At 42.9% G+C, this 21181-nt stretch overlaps 1 protein-coding gene across 9 annotated transcripts in view; it reads right to left on the bottom strand.

The window, feature by feature from the left end:
* FMNL2 (formin like 2) overlaps positions 1 to 21181 on the bottom strand; it is a 268963-nt gene that overhangs the window by 105059 nt on the left and 142723 nt on the right. For all 9 annotated transcript variants that reach the window (XM_034785953.1, XM_034785959.1, XM_034785957.1 and 6 more), the window contains exon 2: positions 20663 to 20746. In XM_034785953.1, the coding sequence (XP_034641844.1) occupies positions 20663 to 20746 (84 nt within the window). The remainder of the gene's footprint in view (positions 1 to 20662; positions 20747 to 21181) is intronic.

Raw genomic sequence — 21181 nt, 5'->3', positions numbered from 1 at the left:
AGTTGCATATCTCTGGCTAGACAGGTCCAAATGCTAGGTGCAAAAAGGAAGGTATAAAAAATCTTATAGTGGACATTTGTTCCCTTCCTCTCCTCTGTAGCCAATTCTAATGAGTACATATTTTTGTTAGCAGAAGTTGTAAGCCACTTCATTCTTAAGCTCCTGAAGAAGTTTTGAGTATATACCACTCACTCCTAGTAACTTGTTGCTCTCTAATATATCAGGTCTCTTCGGCACTTTCTCTTTTAACATCTCAATCATAGACAGGCCTCATCTTTATTACTAAAAAGAGTAGGAGCCCAAAGCCTAGTCTACACTAGAAAAGGTTTGCCTATGTAGCTATTGCAGTCAAACATATTAGTGTAGATGCAATAGTAGCAAAAAGCGCTCTTGCTGGTATAGCGTGTGCCAGTTCTCTGAGCACAATGGTCTATATGGCAAAGAACTTTTATGCTAGTATAACTGCATCTACAATAGAGCTTTTGTTGGTATAGAAATGTCATGAACAAAATCACACACTTACCCAACATTACTATACCGGCAATCTCTTCATGTGTGATTTAGAACCAGCTGTCCAAGAAGCAATACGAACCTTGTCCTGCTGTTACATTTGACCAGTTTGTTTGTGGGTAGATGAAGTCACTCATTATCACTGGTTTATTAGACTTAATTGCCTCTTTGATCTCCCTCAATATTATTGTTTTCCTGTTCTGGAAGCTAGTAGTCAAATGCTGCTTTATAGTTTCATTTTTATGCACTGGATTTTGTATCAGTATAAATCTACTATATGGGCTTTCCCACACAGATTGTTTATTTTCTGTTAGATTTTGCGGAATCTGTTAAGTGTAGTACATGTTTTAATCTATCCTTCCTGTATAGTTACTATAGCCAGGTATCAAAGTATTGATTTATCATTCCACCATGCTTCAGAAATATCTATTATGTTATTCCTCTATTCCTATTATGTAGAATGTTTCCCTATAGGTCACCAATCATTGCTTTGGAAGTTCTCATGTTGGTTTATGAACTTCTATTATAGTTGGGTCGTATGCCTGTTTTCATTTATTTAACTTCTTAATCTAACATACTTTCACTTGCATGGAATTTACTTCTGTGATCTCAACCTATCCATCCTCCAGTTCAGCTCTAATACAGAGTAATACCTATGTATGGCAAACATTCCTAGCAGATGGCTGTTCAACTTGAGGACTCCTCAGCACCTGTCAGCTTTCTCCCAGCTCTTTGTTTAAATACTTCTTCCAAAGGAAGGATATTCCTTAAAATATCTAGCTCAGATTTTAATATCTGAGTTAGAAACTGGCTTTTGCTTCAGTTAAACTACAGCTCATCTCTTCCGTACAGACTCTCTGTCTTCTCCCAAAAGTTCCCCAGGCCAGTACACTGAAACAATCTGGCCCTAAGCCTCTGTGCTCATTTTCAAGGATAGTTTTGGGTTATAACTGCATTTAGTCTAGTGGGTTTTTACTATTTTATAGGTTATGGGCTGGACAGTGACTTCCCCTCTATGGTACACAAGGAGGAAACAGGGCTCTCCTTAGTGGGCACCTGCACAGGGGGCTGTCAAATTCTTTGATCCTTGTGCTCTGGCACACAAAGAAGGCCTAGGGTTGTCTAGCTGGTTTGGTAAGGTAAAGATACAAGAAGGCTGCTCAGAGCAGGAGAAGCTGCAGAAGGGAAGACTCTTGTACCCATGGGGAAAGATTGTGCGAAAGAGTAGAAAGGCGGCCAGTATTAAATGAGCAGAAGGAGCTGAGAGAGACAAGAAAGACATGGAGGAATTTAAAAGAAAAGAACAATTTTCATTTGATTCCAGTATGGTTGTTTATTATTATTATTTCTCAAAGACTTTAAGGTCAGAAGAAACCATCATGATCATCTAGTCTGACCTCCCTTCACATTGGCCACAGAACCTCACCCACCCACTCCTGTAATAGGCCCATAACTCTGGCTGAGTTACTGAAGTCCTCACATTTTTATTTAAAGACTTCAAGTTACAGAGACTCCACCATTTACTCCAGTTCAAACCCGCAAGCAATCCATGAGAACCCAGCAGGTCTTGTGTCTCTGTGCTTGGCTCCAGTCACCTTGCTGCTAGCTTCCCGAGGGCAGAGTGTGCTGAACACCTCTTCTAAAAATCCACCCATAGCAGGAAATTTCAAAGGCTCTAGTTACACAGTGCACTCTGGGGCACAAAAACGGAAATGCCTTAAAATGTTTTTAATTGGAACTTAGTGACAGGAGAGGAATCAGGAACTAGATCAGGATGAAAATGGAGAGTAGAGGGGGAGTTAGGACTCAATGGAAGGGAATCTGAAATTTGGGGCTACATTTTGGGGCATTCCTGTTTTGTCCGAATGGGACTGCCCATTCTAAAGCTAAAGCAACAGGATGGTACTGAAAGGTGCAATGGAGGGCATGTTTCTTTCATAAGAAAGTCCTTCTCAGCTTCCAAATCAAGGGCAGCAATGGTTTTAACAACACAGCTGTCAGGTCAGGTGACTTAAATAGGCCGTACCTTGACTTTGGGGTTTCCTGTATGGACAATGAAGGCTTGCAGGTGGAACAGGTGTGAGTGTGCATTTCCTTATCCCCACCTCCCTGTAAACTAACACAAGCTGCACATTCCATATCTAGGTGCTTGGTCACAAGCAAGCCTACAGTGTTAGCCCAGAAAACCCAGAGCATTCTGACTTCATCACCTATTTGCTCTGATTTGGGCCTTGTTCAGTGGCTGAGAGTCTCTTCCACATCAGCAGGATATTTGGAAAGTAAATGTGTTTGGGGTGATGGGATAGAGGGCATATTTGTAGCTTCTGACCCTTGACCATGATCTTTTAATTAAAGAACAAAGACATACCAAGACAAAGGGTTTTATTCAGAGCTGGTATAAGGAGGTACAGTTCCACTGACTTCAACCGAGTTGCACCTGTTTACACTAGCTCTGAAACTGGCCAGTAGAGTGTCATGGAATTAAGTATTTGAAACTTCAATGTTTGTAAAAACCTTCTCTTCATTAGAATTGTCTGTCTCTGTGTGTATACAATTACCCAGGAAATTGCTTAATAGTAGTTAAATTGCTGCTAATTGGAGCTGCTACCAGTATGTTGTGAAAGGCCCTACAGTAGACAGATGCAAGGAGTTAAGGGTATGTTTCCACATGATGTGCAGAGGCTTACTCATGCAGCCTCCTCTAGTGTTAATGGAAGTCATCTGTAAAGCTCTGAACCATGCAGAACACATACCCCCAGCAACTGACTGTAAAGAAACAGAGATCGCACAGATAGAGCTGAACTAGAGGGAACCCTCAAGGAAGTAAGAACACATTGTGCCCTAAGATGTACGAAGGGCACATTTTTATAAAATAAACTACTTTGAATAGCAAGATGTTAACTAATAATTGGGATATAGTCACTGTATCGTTATTTTTTGTGTGCTCTTTACAGAGTGTGACTGGGTCGGATCACATTTACAGTAGGCCCCTTTTATGTAACTCTGACAATAGGAACTTAAAGTAAAAGTTATTAAAAAGTTAAAAGTAACGTACACCCACATCAACTCCTGCTAACGCCCCCTTACCTTACCGGAGCAAGGTAAAGGGGCCTTAATATAAATAAGAATCTGTCCCACTGTGCGCTGCTGAACAATTGTCCTTGTCACTTCTCAAGTTATAGGTGCAGTTCAAAGGCAGTTGAAGTAGTGGTCAGCTATAAATCTATAGATACCGTAGAGACTGAGTTTTAAAATTGCCCTCCAATGTTGTGCCTACATTTATGTCTACAATGAATTACAAGAAAAAATGTTAACAATGTACAATCAGATAGCTAGATGACCAAATGTTACCGTTTGCAACTACAACTGAAGGAGCAAAATAGCAGGCACAAAATTGGAGGCCAGTTTTACAAATAAAGCAGGTAATTTACAAGTCAGAATGATGATTGGTACAAATTAGATTGTATCCAATTCAATTCTTCCTGAAAATGAACAGTTTGAATCTTGAAAAGGGTCAGAGCACATCACAAGGCTTTTTTCCACATTAGTTTGAACAGTTTATCCCCTCTCTTCTTGGGAGTTCTTCAATGGAGATATAGCTTGGCTATGTTTAGTCTAATTCTCAAGAGCAGAGCTTTTATTCTTTGGCTGCCTTGCACTTATTTAATAATCAGGCATTATATGTTAATACAAGCTTTTCCTAGCTGCCAATTTTAATATTTTTAGTCTTCTGAGACTAAACCGAGACACTTAGAGGACTCTAATTAGCAAATTTATTATAGTTTACAGTGCTGATCTTTTCTTTGTTTTGATTTGTTTTCTCAAAGTCTATCAATAATTATTTACTGACATAATCATCTTTAAAACAGCAATGAATGTTTTTTTAAAGTAGTTCCTTATTGTGCAAAGCAATTCTTTGAGTTGAAAGACACGAAATAAGTCATTATCAGTAACAGCAGGCATCAAACATGTTTCTTTCTAATCAATGATCAGTAGTTGGAAATGTTTACTAACCCTGAAGACATTTTTATTAGTCTATAAAAGTGCTTCCAGTCCTAGAAGGTCACAAGGGGTCAGACTTTAAAATCACACCATCCTGACTATGACTATCACCTTGTTTTTCCCCTGATTCAGCTGTTTTATATTAGAAGCTAATGTCACAAATTGATATAGTCAGAGATTAATGCTTTATATTATTTGCTATCTGAGACTCCAAGAAGCATTCAAAATGCATAAAGCATTGGTTTGTACCTCTTGCATTTATAAAAGGAAAGCAGCCACTAAAATTATGCCAGAATTCAAGTGAGAGGAACAAGTCAAGATGCTAATCAGAACAGGATTTTATTAACTGATATTTTGCCTCTCATTCGACCTGCAAATGAATGTTTTACATTATTGTAAATCTGGGAATTACCTGTTTTCTGGACAGTGGTACATAACACACAGCTAACCATTCTGGCTACCGTGTAATAGAACTGATCCAAAATTGAATATAGCAAGTTCTAGAAGCCAAGCCAGTGTTATTTTCAATCTGTGAAATAATATTTTTGTGCACAACAGCACTTTATCATATTTTGGTTTAGTTCCTTACTTACCACTCCCATTTCGCTTCAAAGGGATCTTTCAAATGTCATATGAATAAGAAGCATTGTTCACTTGAAGGATCCAGGAAAGGCAGCCACATATAATTGAACAACAACCTGCTAGCATTTGGGCAGTTTGCCAACTTCATCATCTTCAATTCTTAGCATTTCATCTTCAAAGCACTGTGCAGCCAGCTATTTATTTATTCATTCAATTTCAGCCTCCCTTCAGGACTATTATTCCCATTTTACAGATGGAGAAACTGAAAGGTTAAGTGACTTTCCCAAGGCCACAAAATTAGTCACTGCCAAGATTAGAACTCAGAAGCTTCTGACTCTTGCTTTTGTGCCCAGGTCACTAAACCACACTCCTCTAATTCAGCAGCTCTGCTCCATTCTAAGTGAAGGGTTTACTGGAGACAATTGTACTGCAGGTTTACAGCTTAGAAACATGCTATTTGTATGCAAGCCTAATGAACATGTTTTTCAAGTGTTAACCCCAACAGATTGAAAATATCTCTGCATAGCATCTAAAAGTGATTAATTTCTATTCAGATGAGAAAAAGTGTCTCCGTTTATCAGATCCCTACTGACTAGAACACCTGACATCTTCCTTTTTAATAGATAATATTAATTTAAATTCTCTGATCTCTGACATATTCTTGGCTTTGTGCCATGCCTGAGAAGACACAGTACGTAATTAAATAGTAGAGCAAAAGTTATGCCAATATATTATTTTCCTCTTTTCTTATGACCTTCTGAACCTTAGATATTGAGCTTTTCTATTCCAATGAGTTCTCCATTAAATACAATTCACCCAGTGGCTTTATTTCAGGCTTTGTCTTCATTTTAAATATCTTTATCATAGTCTTTAGTCCACCCAAGAAAATATTTTTTCTTAACTTTGTTAGCTGATGATTGTAAAGAGTTTGGTTATACTCTGAGAAGCTGTTGCCTAAAAATAATATCCTGCAATCCTATACTGTGGAAATTCACTAATCTGCACTAAGGGTTTGAGCCAAAGCCTTGTGAAGTCACTGAAAAGATAGCCATTATTAACTTCAGTGGGCTTTGGATTGGACTCTCAAAGATGAGGTCTGCCATGGACTGCTCAGGTTTATGGAGTAGCAAAGTACCAGCCCACTGTAAGTGCTCTACTCATATTTCAAGGCATTACTGGCTATCAGGGAAAAGTCAGGGGGTTCCGTGGTGTTAACCTGTAGGGGATACAATATCACTCACACTGGCCCAACAGGAAAATCTCATTGATCTGTGTTTCAGTGAGTGGTACCCCCAGAACTCCATATTCAGAGAGGATTTGATCTTTGCTGACATTCTACTGTATATGTCTTCTACCGAGACTGAAAATTCAACCTGTGATCTGAAAATCAGGCTGGGTTCTTTTCTGGCTTTCACAGCATCACCAGTAATAAAGATTCTGCAACAAGAATTTCACTGGCAATTTGATTGCTGCTGAACAAGATGGAATGGAATCAAGCTCACTTTTCTGTAGCTATGCTAACTCTGCAGAGATAACAAGAGTGAAAAGCCGGTTTGTCAATCAAGTAAGTAGCTGTGAATCACAGACTGACAAATTAGATAGGAGCTTGCAATGAATTACAGCGATAAAAACAATAGATGCTACACTAGGTATCTATGCAGATGCATCACAACATGGAGTACTGATGGCACATCAGTTTCTGCAGAATTTGATATTTTATTAAAGAAATACTAAGGTATATATTTATCTTTCAAATAGGAGCCTACATTGAGAGCAGTTGCACATACCCCTAGAGACCTGGTTTACTCAGCCAGAAATTCTCTGTGCAGCCTAGGAGAGCACATGTTGGAGTAGGAGCTACAGATACTATTTACAGCATGCAGTATGTGTTCCTCTTGTGCTGATTCGATTCCACTAGCTAATGCAAAAGGGGAAGGATGATCGTTGCTTGAATCCCATCCCCTTTAGAAAGATTTAGCATCAGTAGATGCACTGATTGTGTCAGTTCCCTATGCAGGGATGGACACATGCCATTTCCTTCTTGCACTCGTATATAGCACTATGCAACTGTTTCTAGTGTTTATGACTACAAACACAAAACTACTGGCTGAACTCTGGGATTCTGCACTGCCTGACTGACACTGAGACATTGCTTTTCACAGGACATTCACATTCTTCAGTTACCACAAATGATAGGTTAAAAAACACTGTACCCTTTTCGCTCTCTCTTTATATTTCCTCCCCCCACCCCCATCCCATTTTTGGCTGTTAATAGTTGCTGACAAGATAAATCTGTTTCCAAAATAAAAATTTATATGGCAAGGGGTTTAAAACCATTTGAACTTATTTTTTTTACCACACGTACTTCGAATTTAAAATTCAGATTCAGCTCTCCAAAACTTAAGAGCAGAAATGTAAGCCAGTTTGTAATTTCATGCCATATAGTCGTCATCAGTTCCTCTTACTGCAATCCCAGAGATTTAGAATGAGATAAAACAAAGCTAATAGATCACAATGGGATCTATCCTACCTTCCGTATGTATGAAACTCATATTAACAGCAACAGCACTTATTAACGTGCAATGAGGAAAGCAAAATCTAACAATTCTAGTCAACCCTTATTTATCAGCTACATAGGCAGTAAATTAGCCTATCCTTAATTTTCAGTAAAACGGTAGGTTTTTTTATACTAATGCTTAAAGACTGTGGAGTGGGGGTGATGTATACAATTTATTAATTATTATTATATATTTATTTTATAGTGGCAAAAATGGTGCTAGGCACTTCACAGAAGACAAAGTGGGACATTCCTTGCCCCAAAGATCATACCATCTACATTTCAGGCATGACCTATTGAGTGCCCAAGACAAATTGTGGGGAAGTAATGGAATGAGGAAGAACACAAATTACCCCAGCACAGCCACGTGGATAATCTGCTTGTGTGTTTGAGCTTCTTGGGGGAGGTAAAGTTGTTTGTTTGTTTGAATAAGTAATAAAATAAAGACACAACATAGTGAATATTATTGACTCGATTCTTGTGGCCATAACTCATAGAACAGGTAAAGAAAAATTGTTGAATGTATTGTCCAAACTCTTGAGATTACACACATGATCATAGGAATCCAAGCCTGTCATTGATTAACTTGCCACCCACACACAAGTCTCCCATTGACTTTATTGAGATACCTGCTCATGAAACAATGGCACAAATGTGCCCTAAGGGAGTAAGGGCCTGACTGTGCTCACCTCCTGTGTGTGTGTGTGTGACAGAGGATTTCAGTGCTTCCAAAGGAGCCGCACTCATTCCGTGGTACAGCCAGTGTTCAATGAACATTCACTCAGCACTGGCTGCCTCACCAACACTAGTGTCTCTCTAAAATCCCTTTCCTCAACAATGTTACCAAGGAAATATTGGCCAGCGTACTTCAACAGCAACTATTAGATTTACTAGCAGATCATGACACCATCCTATCTCAAGGGGCTGTTGACCCAGCTCAGGACCTTGCCTGGGTGGATGGAATTAGCTGCACTCATTCTTCCCAGATTGCATGATGGGCAGCTGCTCCTTATCCCCCAGAGAGTTACAGGCCTAAATCCTATCACTTCTATTTTTTCATATACTATATATCAAACCATTGGAGCGGGCACTCCAAATGCAATGGGCTACAGTGCTATCAATGTGCTGATGTCACCCAACTCTACAACTTTCTCATCAGGTGTGGACAATGCTGGTTCCCCATTATCACAGTGTCTGAAGAAACACCTTGAGTTGTTGTTGGTTGAGAAGTAGTTGGTTCAATCCAGTTAAGACAGGCTGGTAGGGAGAGGGAACTACAGCCTGGTTCCTTGGTGACAAGATTGCTGTAATTTATATACAGCAACAAAGGCAACAGAAATACAGACGGGCAAAATCTGGAAAATAATGGCAGTGATTTTTAAAAAGAACAACGGGTAAATCTGCTCTCAGTGAAGAACTGCTGGATAATTTTTAATTGGGGAGTTGAATGTTGCCTGAACAAAACATTACCGTAAATTGATTTCATTTACCTGGGAGTGATCACAGTATGACTCATACCAGCTGGACAAAGTTTCTCTGAAACTGACTCGATCTAGTGTTTTTCAAGCTACTATGTTGGTACAATATCCTGGCATGGTTGCTGCAGGGAATCCTAGTATGGCAGATGAACCATTCAGCACTAAATGACTTGGCCCTATGAGAATCTGAACTTAAGTCACCAACAATTCCTATAAGCATAAAACCATTCCCAGAGTTTCCTTAATTATGGTCTTGGGTGCTCTCATAATACTTAGACAGTTATAAGACAGTTATTTATGCCTCATAGTTAAAAATGTAAGACCTATATTGGTAGCAAAAGGAAATGTCAGAATTCTATATTTTCCCTATCAGTAGGGTCCTAAGTAGAACTTGATGCTTCTCTTATTCACCTGAATCTGGAAAACAGACAATCTAAAACCAGAAAGCTTCCAATATCCTTTTGCCTCCTAAAATATTCAGTTCATCTTCTGCCTTAGGAACCTACCTCCTCCCTTGTTCACTTGTATCACCCTTAGTATTAATGTAAGTTAAGTAAGTACACAGAGTACAAAGAGAACAGAGCCCAGAACCATTGACAGTTTCAGAGCCCTGCACCTTGTAAAACAGTCATTTGGGATCTAATATGATTTGACAAACCATGGTTGCTTACCTGGTTGGTTTCAGTGACTGAAAAAATTGCTCAAGTGAAATTTTAAACCAAAGTCTTGCCAACCACAGAGTTTCTCCTTCGTTTTGAACATGGATTTAGTGCCAATGATAGGTGTTCGCCTGGCTACCCTAGCTACTGATGTCCTCTGTACTAGATGACATGTGCATTAAGGACACCGCACACTTTCACCATTAATGTACCTCATTCTAATCTGAATGAGGGGTCAGCTCTGTTCAGTCGTTGGTCTCTCTATTAAGATGAGCAGCCAGGCTGATAGTATTTGCTTGTGTCTCCACTGAGAAATGAAATGACAGCATCAACATGTGTCAGATGGTGACAACTTTTGATCACTAACGATCTAGGCCAGATTTCAGCAGGTGATATGAGTGGAAGGATGTGTTTCCGCCTTTACCAGTCTGCTGAGCCATCAAGCCACCAGCACTTCTGTTAGGGACCTAGCCAATCTATGTGAATTCTTCAGATGCTCTGTAACAAGTTAATAATGCTAACTTCCTCCTATCATATCAGTGGAATAGGAAGCATCTGACTTCTCCACCAATGTATATGCATTCGCTTAAGCTCATTGCTCAATATCTGGTGTTTACAGAATGACCTTTAATCCATTTCATTTTGTCAAAATGACTTGGATAAATGAAATCTTACACCTTTATAATGTAATACTGCTTATTGGGTCAACATTATACGACCGTGTCTTAAGAATAACCCATCTTTTAATCACAACAGGTTTCTTTGAAAAGCTTTATGATTCCATTGTACAAAAAGAAAATAGTAATAATCTGGTTTTAATGTAAATGTGAAGTCTCCAATAAATGGAGCTTCTCTGTCTAAAAATGGGCATCTGCAAGAAAAGAGACATTGAATATACTAGTGCTTGGGGTGAAGAAATCATGACAACTGCTGCCAAAGACTTAATGGCCCTCTATGGTAATACACAGCAAAAGAAGTTATTTTTCAACTACCCGTCCTTGATCAAACAGCTAAACAGAGGTTGGGGCTTATCAGCTACTTATTTTAAATAATCAGTAATGTATTGTCAAAGAGAAATCACAATCCATTCTCAACCCCCTCAGCCTCCACCACAATCAAACTGCCTCTCAGTTTTTCTTTATCAGTAAAATAGACTTTGAACTCAATAATCCATCTGAGAGCTGAACTCAACATGCAGAAAATACCCTTTAAAATAATCCGTTGTCTGAACAATTCTGCCATTTGTGATGACTGATTGCGCCTTTAAAACAATGCCCAGGCTATTGGCCAAAGGATAACTGGGTACTTGTAGTGTAGTCTCTAATGTTCAGGGCTTTAAATGTCAGCCACTGATCTGTGTTGATGTTGCAGTTAAGCTATCTATCTATTCCATAATGCACTATCTCCACAACCTGCCGTGATTCATGGAAAAAATAGTTTCACATCATTTCCCTTTAAAAGATTCATAAAAAAGTGATTGTACAGAGGTCAGAAGTCAAGATGCAGGAGGTGTGAAAAGGAAGGCTGGGTTCCAGAAAGTAGTGTCAAGGTGAAAATAATTGAGTGTGAACTGTAGATCTTTTATCAGTAACCTCAACTCAGGGCAGAAGGCTTAATAATTAATTTTGGTTTTAGAAATGAAGTAGATTATTTATTTTCAAGAGTACAAGTAAGGCTTGTTCAATGCAAGTATAAAGGGGAATAAATCCTTCCAGGGTTCTTCTGTGATTATAGATCTTATCTTAACGCCTAGAGCATTTTAATGGCTCTGATTTGTTTACTTTTGTGCAGCATAGTGTGAAGACATCAGCTTCTGAGCGTGGACTCTCTTTGAGATACGAACTTCAGTCAGGGAACATGCCAAAATGGTTCTCATTTGACTGTGGTAATAACCAGGGATGAAATCCTAGCCCCACTGAAGTGAAAGGGTGTTTTACCATTGTTTTCAACAGAGTCAAGACATCACCCTAGATCTGAGAGGAATGGGATTTGGTTTTTCAGGCTTTGTAAAAAACTATTTTCTGATTTTAGTCCCCAAGGATTTGACTCTCCTGAGTTTCACTTTGAGTTTCAAGTTACAATCAACCCAAATTTTTAAAGTGAAGCTTAGGCGAAGCACCAAATTTGGCCTGATTTCAGGTGAAGCTACCATGCTCTGCACCCACAACTACATATTGAGCCATGCTCACTGGAAATGAGGCACCCACTCACTCCAATCAAGGCCCCATCTTGCTCCAAAAAGTTGATGAACCTCAGAGAATCTCTCTGTGAACCTGCACCATGATGGTAACAAATACTTAAAACAGGAGCCTTTTGGTTAAATACTTTCCTGATATTGGGTTTCATTACAAAAACGACATACAGCTCTAGTAATGACTCAGCAAAATAGCCAATCTTGGTGGCAGTCCTGTGATTTTCAACCAACCATTGTGTTCCTTGTAGGCCTCCTACTTTTATCCTTTCTGTTACTCCATACCACCAACAGCTTCAAATACAGAAGACACCCTGGTTGGGAAGTGAGCCTTCTCTGAGACTGCAATGTCATGCAAGAGCTAGCCATCAGGGGGCATGAAAATGCTTTGTAACACGTTCCCTACCATCGCAACATTTGTGTCCCCTTCACAATAGTCTCTGCCCAGAAACCTGAAAAGGCCTATAGCCCTGACTCTCCCATAGGATTGCAAAACTCTACAATTTCCTAAGTCTTAGGGCAGCCTACCAAATGCAAAAAACTTTATCACCTTCCCTGTTATCTAACTCAGACCATTCCTGATACCCAGATTCCTTCTGTTTACCCTCCACAATAAGGAATCTCCAAGGCTAGAGAATTTGCAGCTAGGAACTGGGGCTTTTTATTTCTCTTGTGTCAATCTTTTCTCACCATTCTCCCTCGGATGGTCTCCTGCCTTAGACAGGGCTGTTCTGGTCCAAAAACAGGAACATCCTGCTTGCAATCTCTAGGCTTGCAATCATCAATTAGAATCAGATCTCCCAAGGATGATGTCACCTCACTCAGGTGGCCACTTGCACATTCCTGGAATACTGGACATTCAGGTATTTTCCAGGAATGGCACAGGCATACCCCTGCCAGTGTGGCCATGCCCCTTCCAGCATGACCTTGCATTCTAGGTCATGCCGACCGGGGCACAGGATTTTGAAGAGCATGCCACCCCGCTTTCCCATTGCATGAACAGTGTATGTGAGGTCACACTGGCAGGGGCAAAGCGGTGTGCTATCCATTATAGTATCTGCTACCAGACAAAATCGTGTCTGGTTTTGTCTCAGTACTGGCTGGGAGACAAACATTACAAAAGCAGGACTGTCTGGTTTAAAACCAGATTGAGAGGCCTAATGACACCTCACTTCTCCAAAACAATTAGCTGGAGCAAATGATGCAGCAGCAGGAAACCTCCTAACCCACCACCTCTTCAGGAATCACGACCATCTCATCAGCAATTCTCCCATGCCCTGTGAGCCCAGGAACTCTGATACCAATGTTAGTAACTCTTAATTTTACTCCTTGTTCAGTGAACTAGCAGCAGGGAAGACTCTTTTAGCGTGGCAGTAGAAGGGCCTACATGGCTCCGAAGATTTATAATATCGGAACAGAGAAATTGCTATCAGAACCAAGGTCCATCTAGTCCAATATCCTGTCTCTGGCAGTGACCAGTACCAGATGCCTCAAAGGAAGATATAAGAAACCCAGCGTAGGCAGATGTGAGGTAATCTGCCTCTTCAAATAAGAATGAAACTAGTAGTTCTCCAATGTTGTTCATAAAATCAGAGACACTCTGTAAGAAGAAAAAAGAACGAGGAGTACTTGTGGCACCTTAGAGACTAACAAATTTATTTGGGCATAAGCTTTCGTGTGCTAAAACCCACTTCATTGGACGAAAGCTTATGCCCAAATAAATTTTAGTCTCTAAGGCCTGGTCTACACTAGGCGTTTATGTCGAAGTTAGCGCCGTTACATCGAATTAACCCTGCACCCGTCCACACCGCGAAGGTATTTAGTTCGACATAGAGGTCTCTTTAATTCGACTTCTGTACTCCTCCCCGACGAGGGGAGTAGCGCTAAATTCGACATGGCCATGTCGAATTAGGCTAGGTGTGGATGGAAATCGACGTTAATAGCTCCGGGAGCTATCCCACAGTGCACCACTCTGTTGACGCTCTGGACAGCAGTACGAGCTCGGATGCTCTGACCAGCCACACAGGAAAAGCCCCGGGAAAATTTGAATTTGAATTCCTTTTCCTGTCTGGCCAGTTTGAATCTCATTTCCTGTCTGGACATCGTGGCGAGCTCAGCAGCACTGGCAACGATGCAGAGCTCTCCAGCACTGATGGCAGTGCAAGCTCAGAATAGAAAGAGGGCCCCAGCATGGACTGATCGGGAAGTCTTGGATCTCATCGCTGTGTGGGGCGATGAGTCCGTGCTTTCCGAGCTGCGATCCAAAAGACGGAATGCAAAGATCTATGAGAAGATCTCTAAAGACATGGCAGAGAGAGGATACAGCCGGGATGTAACGCAGTGCCGCGTGAAAATCAAGGAGCTGAGGCAAGGCTACCAGAAGACCAAAGAGGCAAACGGACGCTCCGGATCCCATCCCCAGACATCCCGTTTCTACGAGGCACTGCATTCCATCCTCGGTGCGGCCGCCACCACTACCCCACCACTGACTGTGGACTCTGAGGATGGGATAGTGTCCACGGCCGGATCCTCGGACATGTTAGCGGACGGGGAAGATGAGGAAGGAGATGAGGAGGACGAGGCAGTCGACAGCGCTCACAACGCTGATTTCCCCGACAGCCAGGATCTCTTCATCACCCTTACAGAGATCCCCTACCAACCCTCCCCAGCCGTTACCCCGGACACAGAATCTGGTGAAGGATCATCCAGTAAGTGTTGTAAACATCTAAACATTTATTTGTAACAGAACATGATTATTAACAATGTAAAAAATGGGTTTCTCATGATTACTTTGAATAACTTAACGGTTCAGTCATGGGCAGTGCAAGTATTTCAAAAAAATCTAGCAATGTCCGGTTTTGCATGATTGTCCTGCCCAAGCCGCTCTACTGTGTAGTCCCTGCTACTGCAGCTACAGTAAGATGCGGTCTATATGTCCGGGGATGGAGCAGAAATCCTCCTGGGACATCTCAAGGAAGCTCTCCTGCAGGTAATTTGAAATCCGCTGCATTAGGTTCTTGGGGAGAGCGGCCTTATTGGGTCCTCCGTAGTAGGACACGTTGCCGCGCCACGAGACTAGCAAGTACTCCGGAATCATTGCTTGGCACAGCATGGCGGCATACGGCCCTGGTCTTTGGAGGCTTTCCCGGAGCATTCTCTGTCTGTCGCTCTCAGAGATCCTCATGAGGGTGATGTCGCTCATGAAGACCTGCTTTGAATGAGGTAGGGGAATGTTATTAGTGTTGGCTGGTTTGCAGCCACGCGGTGGAGGCGGGAAAGGGTCAGCCGAAAGGGATCGTTCCCGGGGACAGCCGCGAGGGTGTGGGACAGGAGCAAACTTCCTGCTTGCCGGATTGCTGGCAGCAGGGACCGACATTGATTTCAATGTGAAATGAGGCCATTGCTAATATTAAAGTTTTAAGCTGCCACGAATCTACGGCTTACCATGTCTGCCTGCAACAGAAATTCCGTTGTCCTGACAGGGTTCTCAAAAGTGCTCTGCAAAACCACAGACAGTGAATGCGAAGGCCGAGAATTCGACCTTGTGCTGAGTGCGCATGTGATAGGTGCTGTGCATGGTCCTGTTCACAGAGAAAGACTATGTTCTTTGTTCACAACTACATTTATGTTTCTGAGGAATTCACTCCCTTTTTCCCATTCCCACAGCCCCATCTGCGACTGTCTCACAACCTAGCCTGTCATCACACTCCCAGAGGCTAGGGAGGATTAGGCATAAGAAGAAGAGGACACGGGAGGACATGTTCTCCGAGCTTATAGCCTGCTCCAGAGCACAGGCAGCACAGCAGACCCAGTGGCGGGAGAACTTGTCCCAAATGCACCAAGCCAACATGGATCGGGAGGAGAGGTGGCGTCAGGAAGACCAGCAGGCGACTCAAACCCTGCTTGGACTACTGAGGGAGCAAACGGACACGCTCCGGCGCCTTGTGGATGTTCTGCAGGAACGGAGGCAGGAGGACAGAGCCCCGCTGCAGTCCATCTCTAACCGCCCTCCCCCGCCACCAAGTCCCATACTCCCTTCACCCAAAGTGCACAGAAGGAGAGGCGGCAGAGTCCCTGCTAACTCTCACTGCACCCCTGCAGAGAGCTCGAGCAGCAGAAGGCTCTCAGTCCCCAAAGTTTGACAAGTTCTTTCCTTCCCGCCTGACACAAGCCCCCGTCCAAGTTTCACTTCCCAGTCCCCTGTGTAGTTGTTAATAAAAAATATGTTTCTGTTAACTACTGTTTCCATCATGTTCTTTTGGAGGAGGGGGGGAAAGGGGGTTGGTAATTGGACAGGACAGTCACCTTTGGCAGGGTACATAGTCGGGGGCAGGCACAGCAGCAGGGCACATACATAGTGCAGTGATGCAGTGACTACTTACCCTGGTTAGTCTGGGAGGTTCTTTTCATGTTATGTGGTGGGAGGTGGGTTGCTCTGTGACTTTGTGGCACGGGAGGGCAGTTAGAGATCTGAAGCGGCGGTCCTTAGGCAGGATCACAGAGCCACACAGCAGGGGATCTGTAAGCGTCCCCCCCCGCCACAAAGTCACATAGTACCCCCATACACACAGTCCCTATCAGGAGGGGTGACAGGCTCCGTTGAAAGAACCATCCCACCGCACCGGAGCCTGTCAGTCCTTCAGTTTAGAAGCTGCATTCGCGCGACTACACTACACCCGCTCCGCACCACAGTCTGCGTCCCAGTTTTAAAAAATTCCCGCGAAAACAGTATTACAGAAAACGGTGTGCTTTAACAAAGTAGAACTATTTTTATTTTGAAACGTGTGTTGGAAGTGGGGTGAAGGCTTCTCTGTACACAAAATTAGAAAGTCACAGGTTACCCTGCTCACTCAGGAACTTTGCTTTCAAAGCCTCCCGGATGCACAGCGCTTCCCGCTGGTCTCTTCTAATCGCCCGGCTGTCTGGCTGTGAGTAATCAGCAGCCAGGCTAATTTCCTCAACCTCCCACCCCGCCATAAAGGTCTCCCCCTTGCTCTCACAGAGATTGTGGAGCACACAGCAAGCTGCTATAACAATGGGGATATTGGTTTCGCTGAGATCACAGCGAGTCATCAAGCTTCTCCATCTCCCCTTGAGACGTCCAAAAGCACACTCCACCACCATTCTGCACTTGCTCAGCCGGTAGTTGAAGAGTTCTTTTTCAGTGTCCAGGGCACCTGTATAGGGCTTCATGAGCCAGGGCATTAGCGGGTAGGCTGGGTCCCCGAGGATGACTATAGGCATCTGCACATCCCCAACAGTTATTTTGTGGTCCGGGAAGTAAATACCTTGCTGCAGCCGTCTAAACAGACCAGAGTTCCTGAAAACACGAGCGTCATGAACCTTGCCCGGCCATCCCACGTAGATGTTGGTAAAACGTCCCCTGTGGTCCACCAGTGCTTGCAGCACCATGGAAAAGTAGCCCTTTCTGTTAATGTACTGGCTGGCCTGGTGGTCCGGTGCCAGGATAGGGATGTGAGTTCCATCTATGGCCCCACCGCAGTTTGGGAATCCCATCGCTGCGAAGCCATCTATGATCGCCTCCACGTTTCCCAGGGTCACTACCTTTGGCAGCAGTACATCAACGATTGCCTTGGCTACTTGCATCACAACAACCCCCACGGTAGATTTGCCCACCCCAAACTGGCTCGCGACTGACCGGTAGCTGTCAGGCGTTGCAAGCTTCCAGAGGGCTATGGCCACTCGCTTCTGGACAGTCAGGGCTGGTCGCATCCGGGTGTCATTGCGCTTCAGGGCAGGGGACAGCAACTCACAAAGTTCAAGGAAAGTTCCCTTCCGCATGCGGAAGTTTCGCAGCCACTGTGATTCATCCCAGACCTGCAGCACTATGCGGTCCCACCACTCAGTGCTTGTTTCCCGTGCCCAGAATCGCCGTTCCACGGCATCAACATGACCCATTGCCACCGTGATGTCCTCGGCGCTGGGTCCCCTGCTTTCTGAGAGGTCTGTGCTACTCTCACACTTCAGGCCATCACCGCGTTGACGTAGCCTCCTCGCCTGACTTTTCTGCATCTGCCTCAGGGCAACCTGTATGATAAGCTGCGAGGCGTTGAGAGCGGCCACAACTGCAGCGATGGTTGCAGCGGGCTCCATGCTCACAGTGCTGTGGCGTCCGCGCTGTCAATGACTTGAAAAGTGCGCGAAATGATTTCCCGCCGGCGCTTTCAGGGAGGGAGGGAGGGCGGGAGTGAGTGATGGATGGATGACGACAGTTACCCAAAAGCACCCTCGACACATTTTTTTACCCAGAAGGCATTGGTGGCTCGACCCAGAATTCCAATGGGCAGCGGGGACTGCGGGAACTGTGGGATAGCTGCCCACAGTGCACCGCTTCCAATGTCGACGCTTTCCCCGTTAGTGTGGACTCACAAAGTCGAATTACTGTCCTTAGTGTGGACACACACGTTCGACTTTGCAATATCGATTCCAAATATTCGATTTAAGTAAAATCGAACTACTCTCGTAGTGTAGACAAGGCCTAAGGTGCCACAAGTACTCCTCGTTCTTTTTGCTGATACAGACTAACACGGCTACCACTCTGAAATCTGTAAGAAGAAGTTCATTTTCTGGAGTCACTTCTCTCCACCCTGTTCCCCACTATGTGTTTCTCAAAATATTTCATAGGCAGATGACCAGGAAATGTGCCACAAACCACATCGTCTGAGAACACTGCTCTAATCTAGGAACTTCCTCCTTCAGGGCATTACTTTAAATCCAGCACAGAACTGTATGGAATGAAAGTTGTTAATTTCCCAGGCAGTTATGTTAATTCACTTACTTTTTTCTTTTTTAACTAAAAAGATGAAAAAATGGCATAGAGTAATGAATGATGTCAATACGAAACAGCAATTCATGTTCTGCTTCAATTAAAATTGAAAACATATATTACAGACAAAGCCTATTCATGGAAGAATGTGTTTTAGCTTGGTGCCATAATTATGTGGACAGATACACATATTTTATGCACCATATGCTCTACTACACTCTCTTTATAGACGTCTGCCTCATGGCTGCTCTAATTTACACTGACTGGTAATCACTCCCAAGGTGATGTCAGGGCAGCTAGGGAGCTGTGGCAAATAGCATTTCAGTCACATGCCTCTACTACCCCAATGCAGGCCCTGTATGAGGGATGCACCCAGGAAGGGGTTGCATAAAGCCAGTTATTCTGACTCTATTCCACTTTCCCCACATTAAGAGAACCAACAGCAGCTCATTAGGACAGCTCAGTGACTTCTCTGTGCCATCGCTATCAGATCAATGGAAAGGGGATCTATCTTGGCTGAGAATCTGACTCAGTGTGTTTTAAATAGAGTGATGAAAATGTGCCGCTAATTACTCGGATTTTCCCTCATGTTTCCTGTGTTGTATGTCGCCACCTGGTTGTCTCAGCTCTGTTATCTTTTTATCTGAAGATTTCAAAACTTATGTGAAGTGGCAGCAGCTGTGTACTGTAAATGCATGACAAGTTCTAAGCCATGTGATATGGTTACTTCCTTCTTCCTCAGTCTTCTACAGGTGCAAAATGACCATATAAAACCACGGACAAATCTCACAATTCATTATTTAAACTTTGACGGTACATGCTCTAAGCAATAATCCTTGAGAATAGTAGTTACTTACAGTAGATTAAGCAATTTACCGCAGTGTTTCAGTAAGCAGTAATTTTAAGTAGTACAACACTTTAAATGTTTTGTATAGAATATTCAAGTAACACAAGGAGATGGCTCTGTATTGCAATTTACATCAAGATAATCAGACTCTACTCAAGATAAACAGACTCTACTCCTCTGGGGGATGTATGAGAGATGTCCCACAGAGCTTTTTACTATCCTGTCCATGATTCATCAACGTGATCAGAGATTCTCCTGAACTCTGGGTGCCTATATCCTAACTTTTTCTCTGTGGTTACATCTTTACAGTACATCTTATTCTTTCGCCCCAGGCTGAACAGAATCAGGATTTGTGTTATTAGCAATGGCTGTGTAAATTACAATCTGATTTAGGTGTTAGCACTGAAATCTATGTCCTGCCATTTTTCTCTTCTTTGTTCTTTAAATATTTTGTTTTCTGTTCCTTTGTTGTTGCAGAGCCAACATGTTAACGATCATACACTATTCTCAGGACTGTGCTGACAAAACAGTGAAGCTAGTGCACGAACACTTCTTGGCATATGGTGCTGTTTAAGTTGAAGTCGTGCAACTGGAAATAAAGAAATAGTTCAGCTCCATGAGCATTCACGCTTTGCTGAGGGTGATAGGTGTGATAGTGGTTTTGTGAAGCTGTACAAGAGGAATGGAACCCCCCTCATTTTACATAGACCAAGAGACAGTAATAATTTGGGGCATCACTAATCTAGGTCAGATTCAAACCAGCATCCTAAGGGTGAAGAAAGGTCACCCTCCTTAAATCTATGCCACATTAATGTTAATGTCAACGCAGAGGGAAATATCAAATAGAACAGAGTAAGATCAGATGGGAAAGAAATATTATTTAATAGATGGGAAAGAAGTATTTTTGGATAGCTTCTAAGGGATGCTACAAACAATGGAGCATAAAGCCAAAGAAATGAAAAGCCATAGAAAAAGTTGTCCTTGACAGTGTCCCCCTTACTAAGCCCTTAATGACTGCAATGCTAAAAACCCTTATGGCTCCCCTTTACCTGATCACAGATCAACTCCCATTTCTTCTCATTGTCATACTGCCGAAGTAACCTGGCTTTGTCTGGTGGCAAGTTCATTGCATTCTGTGGAGAAAGAGAAAACAAATGTGAGAGACTGCAACAGGCTTAGCACTGAGAGAGGTCAGACATGAGCAAACCAAGACAACATGATTGTGGTGGTTTAACGATATTATTTGAATTCCTTATGGCACAGTTAATCACATTCCACAGAGGCCGTTTAAACCTCAGCCATGGAGCTTTGACTGAAGAGACAGGAGGAGATGGTACACTGCTGGAGCACTGCTTCTTAAAGGCATTGTGTCTTTCAAAGGCATAATACTTCCTGGTGTTGGCAGACGCATCGCACAGATGGGCTCTTGTTCTCCCAGCCCAGCTATCCTGGAGTGCAGGATTGCACAGGGCCATGTTACCAGTACAGAAAGCACTACCCCTCCCAGTGGAAACAGATTATTCCTGTCCCACGCCCAGCATACATGCACCTTGCACCATCTCCCCAAT

The sequence above is a fragment of the Trachemys scripta genome, chromosome 11, assembly GCF_013100865.1.
Source record: "Trachemys scripta elegans isolate TJP31775 chromosome 11, CAS_Tse_1.0, whole genome shotgun sequence".
In the NCBI taxonomy this organism is placed as follows: Eukaryota; Metazoa; Chordata; order Testudines; family Emydidae; genus Trachemys; species Trachemys scripta.
This window is presented reverse-complemented; position numbering and strand designations above follow the sequence as displayed.